Source organism: Trachemys scripta, chromosome 5 (genome assembly GCF_013100865.1).
Source record: "Trachemys scripta elegans isolate TJP31775 chromosome 5, CAS_Tse_1.0, whole genome shotgun sequence".
Taxonomy (NCBI): Eukaryota; Metazoa; Chordata; order Testudines; family Emydidae; genus Trachemys; species Trachemys scripta.
The window spans coordinates 83,982,050-84,000,432 of record NC_048302.1 but is presented as its reverse complement, the minus strand read 5'-3'; the positions used below and the strand labels follow the sequence as shown (position 1 = coordinate 84,000,432).

Below are 18,383 nucleotides of genomic sequence, written 5' to 3'. Positions count from 1 at the left end.
GGCTGCCAATAAAATCTTTACAGTTTTTCCAGTGAGTGTAGATAATGTTGCTTATGGAGAATACCTCATTAAGATTTATTTGTAAAAAATGTTAGAAAACTGCAGTGATTATTGTTAATTTACTACGCTAAGGCTATGTCTACACTACAAACTTTGCCTACGTGACTTGCATCGACCATAAAGCTGCTGCAGTTAGTATATCACCTGTGTGTATGTGTGTGTGTGTGCATACTTGGCTCCTTGCATCGGTGCTACACATATGCATCAGGAGTGGTTCTGTCAATGCAGTATGGTGCACCATGGGTAGGTATCCCTGTGCAACCTGCCATTGTGTAGCGTGCTGTCTTTTAGGAAGTTTTGGCAATTCACGGTGGGACAGAAACGAGTCATGCAGGGCTGACTGGGAGCAAGGGATCAACTTCCCAGCATGCAAGTGCCATTTATATCCCATAATTTTTGCACGTTTTAAAAAAATCCCATTAACCTACTATTATTGCAAGCATAAGATGCATCAGCCTCCGGTATTTACAGAGCCTAAGAAGAACTAATCAGCCAGGAACACAATGATTTTGTAGAGGACGTATGGCTGTGAGACACGATGAGAACCAATCCAGGGTTGTTGGTAGCATTCATAGAGCAGTTGCAGATGGTGGAGCGCTGTTTCTGGGACTGAGAAATTAGCACTGACTAGTGGGATTGCATCATAATGCAAGCTTGGGATGATGGGCAGTGGCTGCAAAACTTTTGGAGGTGCAAGGTCACATTCTTGGATCTGTGTGCTGAGCTTGCCCTTGCCCTCTAGCACAGGAACACCAGAATGAGAGCTGCACTGACAGTAGAGAAATGGGTGGCAATTGTGCTGTGGAAACTTACAACATTGGATTACTACTAGTCAATGGGAAATCATTTTGGAGTTGGAAAATCCATTATGGGGTCCATTGTCAAGCAAGTGTGTAGGACGTATTGGATGAATTTGCAGCAGTGGGGTTCTTGAACTACAGTGGACCAATAGATGGCATGCATATCCCTATTTTGGCATCAGATCGCCTTGCCACAGAGTACATCAACAGAAAGGGCTATTATGTAAGTATTGGTGGATCACTGGGGATGTTTCACTGACATCAACGTGGGCTGGTCAGGGAAGAAGCATGACTCTCCCATCTCTAAGAACAGGACTGTTCAGAAAGCTGCAAGCAGGGGTTCTCTTTCCTGACTGGCCGATTACCATTGGCGATGCTGAAATGCCAATAGTGATATTGGGGGACCAGCTGTGATGTTTCACTCCATATTCTTTATGAAAATGAATATGACATAACTGAGATATACTTTATGCAAGATGGCTCATGTGAGGTATCATTGGGAAGGTTATGATTTAGTGAATGTGATTATTCAATTTGTATGCCTGTATCATTTCTGTATCTGAAATTAGGAATATTGACCATGTATCTCAAATATATTACTTTGGGTGTCACCCCCAACTAGCCCTTCAGGTACAACAATGGAAAAGCCAGACAGGGCTAATGGCCCATTAGCAAAAACAATGGACTGTGAAAGAGCTTAGTCTTCTTGTGGACGCTCCAGACAGCCTACGAGTAATGGCTGCCACAGCCCTGCAGAGACATGGGTCTGAGTCACTTGGTACTGGACCCACCCCTTGGAATGCCAGTGTTCTTCCACAAGAGCTATATAAGGCAGGGGAGTGATCTCATCGAGGTTCTCCTCTGCCTCCCCACCCAAAGAGACACTGACAAACACCTGGAAGCAAGAAGTGAACTGGGGGGGGGGGGGAAGGCTTGCGCCTAAGGTGGAAGGGCGTCTAGCTTGTGAGTAACAATACTTGAGGTGTCAAGCTGGAGACCAGTGCATCTGCCTTTCAAGACTTTCTGTAATCTGCCTGCAATGATATCTAGGGTGAGAAATTACTGTTTGTAACCAATTTCTTTAGTGAAACAAGCTTAGTTTGCGTGTTTGGTTTTATTTGCTTAGTAATCTGCTTTATTCTGTCTGTTATATTCACTTAAAATCCACTTTTTGTAGTTAATAAACTTATTTCTTGTTTATAATATAACCCAATTTGTACAATTCATAATTGGGGGGAGGGATAAGAGGCTGTGCATACCTTTCTCCACATTGAGAGAGGAGGCGGATTTCATGATATACCTTTGGGTCTGCACTCCAAGGGAGGTGGACACCTGAGTGCTGGGGCAAGTCCCTTAAGATGAGCCTTCCCAGAACTGATCTCAGTGTCTGTTTTGTTCTGCAGTTGGGTGTGGCCCTGCCTGTGTGTGTGCTGGAGAAGGCTTAATAGCCTAGCACAGCAAGACAGGTAAAAAGGGTGCCCAGGCAGGCTTAGTGGTATCTCAGCACATCAGGTGGCACCTTAAGGGGTCCAACCTGTCACACAAGCCTCCCTCTTGCTCCTCTGACTTATGAAGCCATACACTGACCACCTCGAGTGCACCAATGAAATATTCAACTACCAGCTCAGCAGGTGCAGAATGACAGTTGAATGAACTTTTGGTAGATTGAAGGGATGCTGGCATTGCTTACTCATAAGATTGGACCTCAATGAAAAAACATCCTAAAGGTTATAGCTGTCGTGTCCTGCATAATATCTGTGAAACAAATGCACCTATTAATTTTGCAGTGCTTGCTGTACATTATTACTGTTTGTTATTGATCCTGTGAGTTGTCATGCTGAATAGTAACAAATAAGTGGGTGCCTTCAGAACTGCTAGGCACTCTGCAGCATATGTTGTGAACTAATAAAGATAAATTATTTTCCAAATAATAGAATTTTAGTCAGTAACAAAACCAGTGCAAAGAAAAAAATCTGTAATTTTAAAAGCAAATATATTAAAAACTTAATACATTAATGGAGCAGAACTTCTGAAGGGTAAAGAACATTCATGTCCATTTTACCTACACATACACTGACCTGTGAAAGCCACGGTTGCTGAATATGAGGCTGTGGTTGTCTTAATGTCCCCCGGGGTGGAGTAGTAGGGGTAGGGATGAAGCCACTGATGCTACATAGAATGTTTTGGGGGGGGAGGAGGGAAGGGGTGCAGAGAGGTGCTGTAATGGAGATCTCCGTGGACTGAAAAGGGAGGAGAGCCTGTGATTGTTAAATCTGTAGGTCCATAAGAGTCTGCAGCATCTGTTTTTGCTGCTGGAGAAGCCCCATTATGTCCTGGTGCGTCTCTCTCTTCTTTTCCTGCTGGGACTCCAGACCCTTTCTCCAGTCTGCTCTTTCCTTCTCTAGGCCAGCTGCAATGTTCATCTTCCAGGCCTTTTGCTCAAGGTCTGATGCAGCGCTGGCTTGCAGGATCTCATTGAACAGGTCATCCCAAGTCCTTTCTTTCTCCTGCTTGTCTGGCTCAGGAGGTGTGGGGGGGGGGGGGAGGAGGAGGGGGAACCGCTCAAGGGTGCCATGGCAGCAGCTGCAGATAAAACACACAGAAGTACCATTGTCAGTATAGTCACAACAGAGAGCAAGAGTTAAGATTCAGAATTCCCTTCCCTTTCTCCCCTAAAGTTTTAAACAAGACATGTCTATTGACACTTCTGCTTGAGAGTTCTTGTGTATGGCGCCGCTCACGGCACCAGCCAGGGTGAGTATGGCCTGGTGGGGTGAGGGAAATGAGGGAATTGCTTGGTTGCATGGAACTATAAGTATAGAGCAATGGACTGTATACTGGCACCACTGTCCACAGGCAGTGGTGATTTTAGCTGATCTCTCACTCTTGTGTGTAACAAAGGCATGGAAAACACAGCTGCTGCTGCTGTTCCAAAGCGCCCACCCAGACCTGTATGCTGCTAGACTGTGTATTGCAGTGCTGCCTGCTGAAGTTATTGCTGACTGGGGTAGGGAACGTCTTTATGGTAGCTTTGAGCATTGCTGTGGGAAAGATCTGAGTGGTGATAGCAGTTGCTCCTCTTCACTAAGGATGCCTACCTTTTTGGAGTCCTATGTAGCTCAGTCTTCCAGTCCCTCTCGCTTAACTTGTAAAGGCGATTGAGAACCTATTGTTGTGCCACCAATATGCTGATGAGACCTAGCTGTCCTCTTATCTAGAACTGACAGTGTGGTCTCCCTGCTGTTCTGATGTTTGGTTAAAAGAGGGGCGTGGAGGAAAAACGGCAGGCTAAGGTTCAATATAGACAAGATAGAGATGGTGATGGTTGGAAGAGAGCAGCATTTTGAGAAATCAGTGGCTGGGCTATGCATATTTGATAAGTTGGATATATTCTTCAGTTCCTTCATTATTTTATTGTCCTTTTCAACTCTTCTGTGGATTTCCAAGTAGTCAGTAATGTTTTCATCTTCACCTGACGAGACTGTGCCCTTTCTACTGAGGGTGTGATTAGCCACGGTGATCCGTGCTTTTGTCACCTTAAGGTTAGACTATTGCGGTAGTTTTCACAGGGCGCTGATCCTGAAGGTCAACAAAAGGTGGAGCTACTGCTGCTTTTAGCATTCCACATGTGAAGTGTGCCCACCAGTTAGAGCACATCATACTACTACACTACTCTTAACATTCGCTGCCAGTTAAATTGAGAGTCCGATTCAAGATGCTAGTGCTCCTCTTCAGAATCCTTATTGTATCAGCTACCAGAGTAACTGCCTCTCCCTCTGTGGCCTGAAACAATAACTATGATTGGCAGGGATACTTTGGTTAGGTATCTCCAGGGTCTTGAATGAATCAAGGGAGGAACATTGAGTGGAAGGCCATGGAATTTGCTGCTGCTCTGTATCAGGTTGAGCAGGACTCTGTTTATGCCTTTTCCTTTGAGTTGGTAAGTCAACCTGGTACTACAAAATAGGTGATTCCATTGAAGCATATAGCCCTTAGAAAGGGAGGGAGCTCCACTAGTGGTAGCAACAGTGGACTGTAGATAGGGCACCAATATCTTAACCACCGTATCATGTAAACCTGCTCTGAACAAATCAGTACAGTGCAGTGATTAAAATGCTGGTGACCCTCTGTGCTGAGTTCACATAAGTGTTTCCAGTAGTGGCACTAACAGCAGGGAAATTTGAGGAACAGAAGTCTATTGTAAAGATGGCCTTTGTGCATGAAGTTTTCCTTGTAACCTAACCTTGGTAGTAGTTTCATCTCTGATTGCAGCCTTTAGCAGTGTCATCCTTCTGGTCCTCCAAAATCTTGCAAAAGTCCTCATCAATAAAAGGGAAGTCAGGACTTGATATTCCCAGTGATAAAACAAACAAGACAAGCTAGAATGGGGAGGAGGGAATTAAAAAATAAATGAACAAATAGAGCCCATTTTAATATAAGCGAGCAGTAAATGTGCCTTGCTTTACATTTCACCTTTAGAGGAATTGCTGGAATGGCTTTATTCTTTTTAGTGATATCTGCTCTGTATTACACTCCAGCTGCACATCAAGAAGCTAGTGACTGCTTTAAAAGAACCATCCTTTTCAAGTGGCAGTAGTGAGTTTCTGTATTGTTGTATAACACTCAGAGTGTTCAGAGTAAAAACAATTTGCTTATTGTTAGATCACTTGTTTATTCTCTCAGAAGGCTGTCGTCATAACTTTACGAATTACTGATTAAGGCAATGGTGCTGGAATGTAGGCAGTTTTATGTGAAATTCTGCCTAATGGGAGAGGCAATATGGTCTAGTGCAGGGATTGGCAACCTTTGGCCCGCAGCCCGCCAGGGAAAGCTCCTGGTGCGCTTGGACGGTTTGTTTACCTGCAATGTCTGCAGGTTCAGCTGATCAGAGCTCCCACTGGCTGCGGTTCGCTGTCCCAGGCCAATGGGGACTGTAGGGAGTGGCGTGGGCTGAGGGATGTGCTGGCCACCCTTCCCGCAGCCCCCATTGGCCTGGGATGGCGAACCGTGGCCAATGGGAGCGGCAATTGGCCAAACCTGCAGACGTTGCAGGTAAACAAGCCCTCCAGGCCCACCAGCAGCTTTCCCTGGCGGGCCATGTGCCAAAGGTTGCCGATCCCTGGTCTAGTGAAATGGAGTGTGTGCCAAAAATGTCCGAGTTCTAATCTCAGCTCGATAGGTGCTGGAACTAGGAGTGCTGGGGGGGCTGTCACACCCCCGGCTTGAAGTGGTTTCCATTATATACAGAGTTTAAAGTTTGGTTCAATGACTCTCAGCACCCCACTATAAACATTGTTCCAGCATCACTGCTCAGCTCTGGCTTGGTGTTGATAATTTATTTAATCATCACAAAAAAAACAACACCATAAACACATTTTAATAAAAGCATGATTCAGTGTAAAAATACAGTGTGTCCAAACTTGAAGTTTTGATGTTTGTTTACAATCGAAGGAATGTTGGGGAAACTAATGTTTGGAATATTTGATTTAGAACTTTATCTGTTTCCAAATAATAGCAAATCATGTTTTTTATTTTATTTCTCTTTTCTTTTCTTTTTTTACAGTATCTATGGCAAATATTGGAGAAAAAGGTAAGATATATATCTTAAACAATATTGTCATTTCATGAAGCTGAGCAATACAAAAGAAAAATAAGCAGGCCTTTTGATCATTTAAAAATAATCAGACTTGTACCTCAAATTTATTGCAAAATCATGTATATCACATTAACTGGATCTATGAATCTGACTTACAAAAAGCTAATCTATTGTTTTTAGGACCACTGTTTTATCTGTAAGAAGTAAGGTTTTAAAAAATAGTGATTTTTAGTTTTCTCAAGTTTGTAGTACTAGGTCTGTTTCCTTCCTTATCTGTACAGTCCTGTTTAAGGAGGCCCTTTTGTTTCCACTAAAATTCACATATTTTAAAAGTACTTTTTTTCAAAAGGTACATCTGGAGACAGGCAGTAATAGTGAAAGCTTTTCCAGTACTCACTTGACTAGAAAAAAATCTACTTCTGTTGGATGAGGTTAATTAATTCTGTACACCTATTTAATATTTGATGTCTGTAGAGACAGCCAGCAGAGAGATCAGGTGTGATGTGGTTTCTATTATGTGGACATCTGTTCAGTCAGGACTTTGATAATCAAACTTCCTTTACTTTGAGCTCCAAATAGCCATTACATGGTAAAGAGAGGAAACTTGCATTTTCCAAGTACCTCTAATGGGAAATGTTGACATTTTGAAATTGCTTTCCATTCTGAAGCAGAATAAACTCAAAATAATGGCAATATTTACAAAACAAAAAAAATCCAAAAAGCTTCAGATTGGAAATTATAACATTTTTATCAAAAACTAAACAAGTCAAATTGTTGAAACAGATTTTGTCATTTCAAATTAACATTTGTGAAATTAAAAAAAGGCTTCTAAATGTCCATTCGAACAAACAATTCTTCCAATTGGAAAATTGAAAACTTGTGTTGAAATTTCAATGAAAGCACATGTCTGACAGGAAATTTTGTTTGAAAAATGTCAACCAGCTCTAATAGCAATGTTGTTTGCTTAGTACTTGCCTAGTCTGGATTAGATCTAGAAATTTCCAAATGACCCCTCCCCCCCACACACACACACAAAATAAACAGATGAACATACTTTCTTCAAACTTTTCAGAAAAAGACTGAGAACAAGCATGAATAATTTCAGCTAGAAGGATTTTTTTTTCAGAATTATAAACCCTTGAAAATAGAGGATTGGAATGAAAGTGCCTTCTCAGTCATCACTAGAATTGCTCCCTCTAGGCTATATTACTTTCAAGTTTATTAAAGTAGCATCTAGGAAAATGTACAGGGTAGCTCAGGGATGCAAGTCTCTCCCTCCCCCTCCCCCGCACCCTTTTAAAAGTAATGGTTCTGTTTTTTTCTTGTGCTTGTGTGACTCCAGTAGTTTTTGTGTTGGCACATATGTGGTTCTCAGTGAAGGAGTGAGTTTTGTCAAGTTAAAACAACAAGGAGTTCTTGTGGCACCTTAGAGACTAACAAATTTATTTGGGCTTATGCTAACAAATTTATTTGTTAGTCTCTAAGGTGCCACAAGGGCTACTCGTTGTTTTTGCTGATACAGACTAACACGGCTACCCCTCTGAAACTTGTCAAGTTAAGAAATTCAAAATAATCAAATTTTGTGCAGTTCATGATTTCCATTAATGATCCGTTTTGACATGTGTAAACTTAAAACACATCCGTAGTTCCCCATACCTGATCTGAGAATTTTGAAACAATAATACCAGTGGAGTTTTCTGCCCTTCCATGCAGAGACCAGATAGTGGTTCTGTCATAATTCCCTTGTAGTGCACTATATGGCACTCAAAATTCCCATTTTTATAATAGGCAGCACTGGTAGTCCTGCCTATATTTCCCATAAAACCCAGTTTTCAGTTGCTTATAACTTTGGCAAGCTTTAACCACTCAGGATGAAATTTCCTGCGCTGACTGTCTGTCTGCCTCAGGCTGAATGTTTGTGGAGAGTTTCAGCAAAAATTGTTCAGCCATTTCTGAGAATGAGATTAGAGAAAAATACATCGTTTTGCCCATATTTTTGATTTTAAAAAATCTTACAACTATTTCATTGAGAAACTCTAGTGCCTCCGTGCTTTGGAGCAAGGCTCAGAATTTGGCAGGTGGATTGCTTTTGTGTCAGAGATGTGCCTAGAAAAACTGCAAATTTGGCCAAGTTATAGCCTTTGAAAAATTTCAGGGACTTGGAAGTAGAGACCAGAGAAGGAGACTAGGATCGAATGGGCGAGGAGACTGGAACCGAGATGAGAAGCCCAGTGGGAGCAGAGACTCAGATGAGGTGCTGGGGAGGAAAACATGAGACTGAGGGAGGGGATAAAGGCAGAGTGGGTCAGAAAACCAGTTCTTGGGCACAAGTGGGCCATGGAGGTTTTTATAGCATGTTGGGGGGGCCTCACAAAGAAAAAGGTTGAGAACCCCTGCACTAGAACATGTTACATTGCAGTACCTGGGATGGAACTCAAGATTCCTGAGTCTCTCTGTTCCTTTGCAGTCCATGTGTGTGCCTCATCCTTTCTAATGCTGGTCCATATGACAACCTACTACTGCTATCAGTTTCTCCTTTCCACAAGTTCTGTGAGCCTAAAGAAGGGGTGGGCAGACTATGGCCCATGGGCCACATCTGGCCCACCAGCTGATTTAATCTGGCCCTTGAGCTCCCTCTGGGGAGCAGGGTCTGGGGCTTGCCCCACTCCAACCGGGGAGCGGGGTTGGGGGATGCTCTGCGCGTGCGTGCCATGGCTCCCGGAAGCAGCGACATGTCCTCCCTCCGGTTCCTACGTTTAGGGGCAGCCTGAGAGCTCTGCACGCTGCCCCATCCGCAAGCAGCGCCCCCGCAGCTCCCATTGGCTGCAGTTCCTGACCAATGGGAGCTGTGGGCGGCACCTGCAGATGGGACAGTATGAAGAGCCACCTGGCCGCATCTCCGCGTAGGAGCTGGAGGGGGGATATGCTGCTGCTTGAGGTAAGCGCTGCCCGGAGCCTGCACCTCTGACCCCCAACCCCAGCCCTGATCCACCTCCGAATCTCTCAGTCCCAGTCCAGAGCACCCTCCTGCACCCCAAACCCCTCATCACCAGCTCCACCCCAGAGCCTGTACCCTCAGCCGGAGTCCTCACTTTCTCTCCCCCCCATGTCCCTGCCCCAGCCCTGATCCCCCTCCTGACCTCCAAACCACTTGTTCCCAGCCTGGAGCACCCTCCTACACCCCAAATCCCTCATCGCCCAGCCCCACCCCAGAGCCTGCACCTCCTGCCAGAGCCCGAATCCTCTGCCCCAGCCCGGAGCCCCCTCCCGCACCCTGAACTTCCGCTAGCTGGAGGATTCTCTGCGACTTGAAGTCTTTAAATCACAGAATTTGGGGATTTCAACAGCAGAGTCAAGGGAAAGAGGTTGGGTCAGCTTTTGTGGCCTGGATCATGCAGGGGGTCAGACTAGATGATCATAATGGTCCCTTCTGACCTGAAAGTCTATGAGTCTGAGTTTTCTGGCTCCACCCCAGAGCCAGCACCTCCAGCAAGAGCCCTCACCCCTTCCTGCACCCAGCCCCAATTTTGTGAGTATTCATGGACTGCCATACAATTTCCATACCCAGATATGGCCCTTAGGCCAAAAGGTTTGCCCATCCCTGGTCTAAAGGTTCCAACTCTGCTGATGATCCATGTCAGTATCAATATGATGCCAAGTGATGGAATTTGTTTTCACTTTGCCTTTTTAATAATGTAAGAAATGAGACACAAAATCACTACGTTAAAGGAACGTTAAGGTTGCAAAGTCAAGCACTGAAAAGTTAGGAAATGCAGAATTAAGTTTGCCTGTGAAATCTTAATTTAGTCCCCTTTTGTGTATGTCTTATGATAGTATGAGATCATGTAAATAAGACTGTTTGTTTGTTTTTTCCATAAAACTCCTGCCTCATTCAGTGCACAGGATGGACCTATTAGGGGATTAAACAGGGTTGTGTAGTAAAAGAGGCTGTTCTCTGTAGGAACCCCTGGTTCATTTGTTTCAGAAGTTGGAAGGTGTGTGGGGAATGAGTTGAGATTGTAGGAAGAGAAAGTAGTCTCATGGTTGTGCAGTTGAATGCTGCCTTGGAAAATGGGATTCTGTCCCAGCCTCTGCAACAGAGATGCTGGGCAAGTCACTTAAACCAAACTTTCCACAGCTGGTCACTAGGTGTGTGCGCCTCATTTTCTGGGTGCCCAACTTGATACTCTGGGATCTGATTTGAAGAAGAACTGAGCACTCACAGTTGCAAATGCAGTCAGTGGGAGTTGTGCTTTGAACATATAAAGTGCTGTATAATGCTAAGTACTCTGAAAAAACAGGTCCTTGTCATCTCAAATTGGGCACCCAAAATTAATAGAGGGGTAGCCGTGTTAGTCTGAATCTGTAAAAAGCAACAGAGGGTCCTGTGGCACCTTTGAGACTAACAGAAGTATTGGGAGCATAAGCTTTCGTGGGTAAGAACCTCACTTCTTGCATCTGAAGAAGCGAGGTTCTTACCCACAAAAGCTTATGCTCCCAATACTTCTGTTAGTCTCAAAGGTGCCACAGGACCCTCTGTTGCTTTTTCCAAAATTAATAGAAACTTTTTTGACTTAATCCCTCTGTGCCTCAGATCGCTCTCTGTAAAATGAGGTAATAGCCCCCCCCAATCTAATCTCACAGTGATAGACAATTCATTAGTGTTTGTGCAGGGCCAGCTCCAGGTTTTTTGCTGCCGCCGAAGCAACAAAAAAAAAGAAGAGCTGCCCCGAGGGCCGGAATGCCGCCCCTTGAGAAGTGCCACCCCAAGCACATGCTTGGAACGCTGGTGCCTAGAGCCGGCCCTGTGTTTGTGAAGCACTTGGATTCTATAGCGATGAGCAGGGGCGGCTCTATGTTTTTTGCCGCCCCAACCACAGCAGTCAGTCGGTCGGTCACCAGCGGCATGCCTCAGGGTAGTCTGCGGTCACGCGGATTTCAAATGCGTTTCTGCGGGTGATCTGCCGGTCCCGCGGCTTCGGCGTACCCGCCGCCAAAACCATGGAACCAGCAGACCTCCCGCATGCACACCGCCGAAGGCCGCCTGACTGCCACCCTCACGTCGACCAGCAGGCTGCCCCCGCGGCTTGCTGCCCCAGACACGCGCTTGCTGCGCTGGTGCTTGGAGACGCCGCTGGTGATCAGTGATATAGAAAAGCCAATGATGAAAGTATTAATTTTGTATTGTGAACGGGGTTTGATTAGTATGCAGTAAATAAAGCCTAGGACCACTTGTAAAATGAGGATAATAAACAACATTGAATAGCTATTCATTGAGTAAACTGTTCGTTCTGGGTACTGAGTGAGGCAGGGGTCCTTTGGGGGAAAAACAGCATGTGATCACGTAATTAAAGCGTGTATCGTAATGCATACGTAGAAGGGTACGCAGACAACCTTAATTCTGGCAGCTCCTAACTTCTGAGTGCTTCGCTTCTCAACCTTAATGTTCTTTTAATGTATTTTTGAGTGTAATTATAATTACAGTTTATTTGATATTTATATTGCACCAGAAAAGTCTTCTGATTTATCATCATTCTGTGCCATGAATGTGTGTGGTGCTGTCATCATATTGTTGTAAATCATAATGGAAAGTAAACAATATGCTGAATTGCATATTGTGTTGTCAATTAATGGGTTTATTGTTTTTCAAAATCATCCCTGCAAAAGGATTTTCCCCTTTTCCAAGTGTGTTCTGTAGTGTCATGAATGTTTCCCATTTTTTATACAGTAACTTGTACTGGGTATGAAGTGCACTGCAATATTTTGTGCTGTGTCAGTGCCATGAAGGAGAACAGTTTGAATAGCCCTTGTTAATTATTTTATTTGTGAATTTCTCTGTCAGTGGTCTGCAGTACCGTATAGTTCTTTATTATATACTGCAGTTAAGTCCTGTTTAATTCTGTCATAACCCATCACTCTTTGTCATGTCACGTCACTGTGGAGGGATTATGTAGCCTCGTGAACTAGGATGTGTATTTTTTTGATCAACAGTGCTTGCCTAATGCTTCTACCATTATCTGCTCTGTTCACATTAGCTAAGCCTTGGCTTAATTCTGGCCATCCCCCCCTTTTCCTCCTGACACAAAGCAATGAAGATGGTCAGGTCATTTTTTCTTTGATTATCAATGATTGCTTGAAAGTATGAATGAATTGTGAGTAGTCTATTCATGTTGTTTCCATTATGCGTTTGTATAATGGATTATGTAACATTTTTGAAAAAGATGACACTTGCTTTTGAAAAGAGCAAAAGAGTTTTTCATTTTGACAAGAGAATTTACATGTTTGTGCTGAGCAGTGCCAGGCTTTTAAGAACCTTTTGTATGGAGAGGTGATAGCTTCTTCATAAGGGCTGACACTTGATTTATAATATAAGCCCTATTTTAGCCTTGCTCCCGCCTGTAAAATACTCAAAATGGTAATTTCCTCTTCAAATTTTGCATAAATAGTCTGTGGCCAGAGAACCATTTTTGTTCAAATTTGAGGTAATTCAGACACTAAGAGTATTAATCATATCTTTAAAATTATTGTTAATGATGCTTTTAGCCATATCTGATACTTTTACCTACTAAAAGAGACTGATCCCAACAGATTCTTCATTTCCTATACACTCCCCTCAATTTTCTGCTTTTGGCTTCATTAGCACTAGCTGTTCCATTCCAGGAGAATCTGTTCTTTCTTCTTTACCACCTGAGCCAATTTTGTTATTCCTCATTCCTCTTTAGGGAAACAAAATTTAGAGGGAAAGGGTGGGAATGTTTTTTTTTAAATCATCTGTGGCTGTTGAGAAGACTCCAGGAAATGAGCCTACCTGTATCCCCCTGCCACATTTATGAGGGAAGAAAGTGCAGCTGTCCTTCATTTCCATGACTCTGGACACAAGACTGCCTTCACCCAGAACAATGTTGACTCATTGGAATCTGCTCAAAGGCAGCTGGACATGGATGCTGATGTAGTTCTCTGGGGTAAACTCTTCAGTACCTCATCTGCAGTTAAATATGGTGGTGTGTAAAGTTTCCTGCACAGTAGCAGGCTTTCCAGCAGCACTGCCAGTCCCTGTATGTGAGAGGCTGGTGGTACACCCTCTTGTCCTGTGGATAAGTTAGTTCTCTTTCACCCATAGATGTAGGGAGAAAGTGGCAGAACTCTCTCTTCACTCACTCACTCACTCAGGGAGGTATGTAGTAGAATCTTCCTTCATGGGCATGATACACCTTTGATTCCAGCAAATGGAGGGAGAAGAACTTTGAGGGGCTAAAGAAAAAGATGTAATACTGTGGAATCCGTGGCATCTGTCCATGAAGTGCCATTACCAAATTACTTTGTCACTCTTCACAGGACTAGGGTATTGTCTGCTACCATGTCCATATCAGTCAGTAGTGGAGAGGTGGCAGCTGCCAGCGTCACTTTATCGGAGCACAACACAGGAAGCTCAGTTTCAACTCCCGTAGTTCCCAGAGAATCATAGAATCATAGAATATCAGAGTTGGAAGGGACCTCAAGAGGTCATCTAGTCCAACCCCCTGCTCAAAGCAGGACCAATTCCCAGCTAAATCATCCCAGCCAGGGCTTTGTCAAGCCGGGCCTTAAAAACCTCCAAGGAAGGAGACTCTACCACCTCCCTAGGTAACGCATTCCAGTGTTTCACCACCCTCCTAGTGAAATAGTTTTTCCTGATATCCAACCTGGACCTCCCCCACTGCAACTTGAGACCATTGCTCCTTGTTCTGTCATCTGCCACCACTGAGAACAGCCGAGCTCCATCCTCTTTGGAACCCCCCTTCAGGTAGTTGAAGGCTGCTATCAAATCCCCCCTCATTCTTCTCTTCTGGAGACTAAACAATCCCAGTTCTCTCAGCCTCTCCTCATAAGTCATGTGCTCCAGACCCCTAATCATTTTTGTTGCCCTCCGCTGGACTCTTTCCAATTTTTCCACATCCTTCTTGTAGTGTGGGGACCAAAACTGGACACAGTATTCCAGATGAGGCCTCACCAATGTCGAATAAAGGGGAACGATCACGTTCCTCGATCTGCTGGCAATGCCCCTACTTATACAGCCCAAAATGCCGTTAGCCTTCTTGGCAACAAGAGCACACTGTTGACTCATATCCAGCTTCTCGTCCACTGTGACCCCTAGGTCCTTTTCAGCAGAACTGCTACCTAGCCATTCGGTCCCTAGTCTGTAGCAGTGCATGGGATTCTTCCGTCCTAAGTGCAAGACTCTGCACTTGTCCTTGTTGAACCTCATCAGGTTTTTTTCTGCCCAATCCTCTAATTTGTCTAGGTCCCTCTGTATCCGATCCCTACCCTCTAGTGTATCTACCACGCCTCCTAGTTTAGTGTCATCTGCAAACTTGCTGAGAGTGCAGTCCACACCATCCTCCAGATCATTAATAAAGATATTAAACAAAACCGGCCCCAGGACCGACCCTTGGGGCACTCCACTTGAAACCGGCTGCCAACTAGACATGGAGCCATTGATCACTACCCGTTGAGCCCGACGATCTAGCCAGCTTTCTATCCACCTTACAGTCCATTCATCCAGCCCATACTTCTTTAACTTGGTGGCAAGAATACTGTGGGAGACCGTATCAAAAGCTTTGCTAAAGTCAAGGAATAACACATCCACTGCTTTCCCCTCATCCACAGAGCCAGTTATCTCATCATAGAAGGCAATTAGGTTAGTCAGGCACGACTTCCCCTTCGTGAATCCATGCTGACTGTTCCTGATCACTTTCCTCTCCTCTAAATGTTTCATAATTGATTCCTTGAGGACCTGCTCCATGATTTTTCCAGGGACTGAGGTGAGGCTGACTGGCCTGTAGTTCCCCGGATCCTCCTTCTTCCCTTTTTTAAAGATGGGCACTACATTAGCCTTTTTCCAGTCATCTGGGACCTCCCCCGATCGCCATGAGTTTTCAAAAATAATGGCTAATGGCTCTGCAATCTCACCCGCCAACTCTTTTAGCACCCTCGGATGCAGCGCATCCGGCCCCATGGACTTGTGCACGTCCAGTTTTTCTAAATAGTCCCGAACCACTTCTTTCTCCACAGAGGGTTGGTCACCTTCTCCCCATGCTGTACTGCCCAGTGCAGCAATCTGGGAGCTGACCTTGTGCGTGAAGACAGAGGCAAAAAAATCATTGAGTACATTAGCTTTTTCCACATCCTCTGTCACTAGGTTGCCTCCCTCATTCAGTAAGGGGCCCACACTTTCCTTGATTTTCTTCTTGTTGCTAAGAACTCCTATGCAGCCCAGTGTTTCTCCCTTAGTTGCAGTTTAGTGTGTCTACAGAATTGCTAAACTCTTCAGGCTTTCCCTGGCCACCCTAGCTCCACAGTGAGACTTCAGAGATTTCCAGGGACCTTTCTGATCCCAGACCTAATTCCCAGACTCCATACCTCAAGGCATTGAATCTGGTATGTCAGTGGAATAAAACTTTCACTGGATAAAGCAACAGAGGGTCCTGTGGCACCTTTAAGACTAACAGAAGTATTGGGAGCATAAGCTTTCGTGGGTAAGAACCTCACTTCTTCAGATGCAAGTAATGGAAATCTCCAGAGGCAGGTATAAATCAGTATGGAGATAACGAAGTTAGCTCAATCAGGGAGGGTGAGGTGCTCTGCTATCAGTTGAGGTGTGAACACCAAGGGAGGAGAAACTGCTTCTGTAGTTGGATAGCCATTCACAGTCTTTGTTTAATCCTGATCTGATGGTGTCAAATTTGCAAATAAACTGGAGCTCAGCAGTTTCTCTTTGGAGTCTGGTCCTGAAGTTTTTTTGCTGTAAGATGGCTACCTTTACATCTGCTATTGTGTGGCCAGGGAGGTTGAAGTGTTCTCCTACAGGTTTTTGTATATTGCCATACCTGATATCTGACTTGTGTCCATTTATCCTCTTGCGTAGTGACTGTCCAGTTTGGCCAATGTACATAGCAGAGGGGCATTGCTGGCATATGATGGCATATATAACATTGGTGGATGTGCAGGTGAATGAGCCGGTGATGTTGTAGCTGATCTGGTTAGGTCCTGTGATGGTGTTGCTGGTGTAGATATGTGGGCAGAGTTGGCATCGAGGTTTGTTGCATGGGTTGGTTCCTGAGTTAGAGTTGTTATGGTGCAGTGCGTGGTCGCTGGTGAGAATATGCTTAAGGTTGGCAGGTTGTCTGTAGGCGAGGACTGGCCTGCCTCCCAAGGTCTGTGAAAGTGAGGGATCATTGTCCAGGATGGGTTGTAGATCACTGATGATGTGTTGGAGAGGTTTAAGCTGAGGACTGTAGGTGATGGCCAGTGGAGTTCTGTTGGTTTCTCTTCTGGGCCTATCTTGTAGCAGGAGGCTTTTGGGTACACGTCTGGCTCTGTTGATTTGTTTCTTTATTTCCTTGTGTAGGTATTGTAGTTTTGAGAATGCTTGGTGAAGATCTTGTAGGTGTTGGTCTCTGTCTGAGGGGTTGGAGCAGATGCGATTTTACCTAAGTGCTTGGCTGTAGATGATGGATCGTGTGGTGTGACCGGGGTGGAAGCTGGAGGCATGAAGGTAGGCGTAGCGGTCGGTGAGTTTTCGGTATAGGGCGGTGTTAATGTGGCCATCGCTTATTTGTACGGTGGTGTCTAGGAAAAATTGAACTAACCTCGTTATCTCCATACTGATTTATACCTGCCTCTGGAGATTTCCATTACTTGCATCTGAAGAAGTGAGGTTCTTACCCACGAAAGCTTATCCTCCCAATACTTCTGTTAGTCTTAAAGGTGCCACAGGACCCTCTGTTGCTTTTTACAGATTCAGACTAACACGGCTACCCCTCTGATACTTTTCACTGGATAGTGGTTCCTTCCTCCTCCTTAAAAATGGAGATGAAATGGAGATCTATTTCCCAGTATTGTAGAGGTAAAATGTACAGGGAATAACACTCACAAATTAGCAAAAGGATATAGTACAGAGAGAGTCATATAATCAATATTTGCTTTCTTATCCATGTTTTGTACCATCATCATATTACTTATTTTCAAAATAGCAGATATTGACCTTGAGGCAATATGTATTATAGAGTAAATACAAATTGTTCTGACAAATGATTAAAGCTATCAAATAAAGTGACCAGTGCAGATGTTGATGTAATAAAGTGATATTTGCTTACTATTGACCTGTGATATTCTGACTGATCTGAAGAATAGACTTACTTTTTGCCGAAGCCAGTCATCAGACTCCAGTTTGTCCTGTTTAGCAAAGTACCATACAATATGGTTTGATTCAGGTTTTTGTTTTTACAAATAAGTTAACTTATGACTGGCATGTGAACTGAGAATACATTTTTAAAGAGTTTCTGCTTGTCTTTAACTTTAACAAAAATTCAGTTTCAGCTACGTTATTCCACTATTACTTTTGATATTTTGAACTCACGAAAGTGGGGAAATTCAGAACTGAAATTGTTGCTACAACTTTTACTCTGCCTTCTTGCATGTGTGCATTATGGAAACGTCATTAGCACTGAGTAATCTGGCATACTATTTGGCAAGTGTTGTCAACTCCCTCAACTTTTTCACAATGGCTTCAGACCTAGTCAAAATCATGCCAATCTCACAATGATGAGACACGCTCCAGACCACTAGTGAATTTGAGCCCTTTGATTGGCTGCTCGTCCCGCTTGAGTACCTCCTGGGGCAGAATAACCAATCAGAGCTGCTACAGGGTGCTGTGTCCCTCTCTCTCTCGCAATCCGAAGCTGTTTTCATAGGAGGGAGCTAAAGGGCCCAGTAGCATCTCGCCTGGGAGGGGCTGAGGGTGGTGAAGAGCTGCCCCCCACCCAAGCTTGCTGGAAGAGAGGAGATTCTGCTGTAGCCCCCCCTCAGAGGGAGAAGAAATGAGGCTTGTGGAGGGGCAGAACTGATGACTGGAGTTGGAAGGGGAAGAAATAATTGCCAGGCAGGGG

The 18,383-nt window shown here is 44.4% G+C and overlaps 1 protein-coding gene across 2 annotated transcripts in view; it reads left to right on the top strand.

Moving 5' to 3' along the window:
* Nucleotides 1-18,383, top strand: part of ZDHHC2 (zinc finger DHHC-type palmitoyltransferase 2) — a 68,511-nt gene that overhangs the window by 11,703 nt on the left and 38,425 nt on the right. For both annotated transcript variants that reach the window (XM_034771084.1, XM_034771082.1), the window contains exon 2: nt 6,424-6,450. In XM_034771084.1, the coding sequence (XP_034626975.1) occupies nt 6,429-6,450 (22 nt within the window). In that variant the 5' untranslated portion in view covers nt 6,424-6,428. The remainder of the gene's footprint in view (nt 1-6,423; nt 6,451-18,383) is intronic.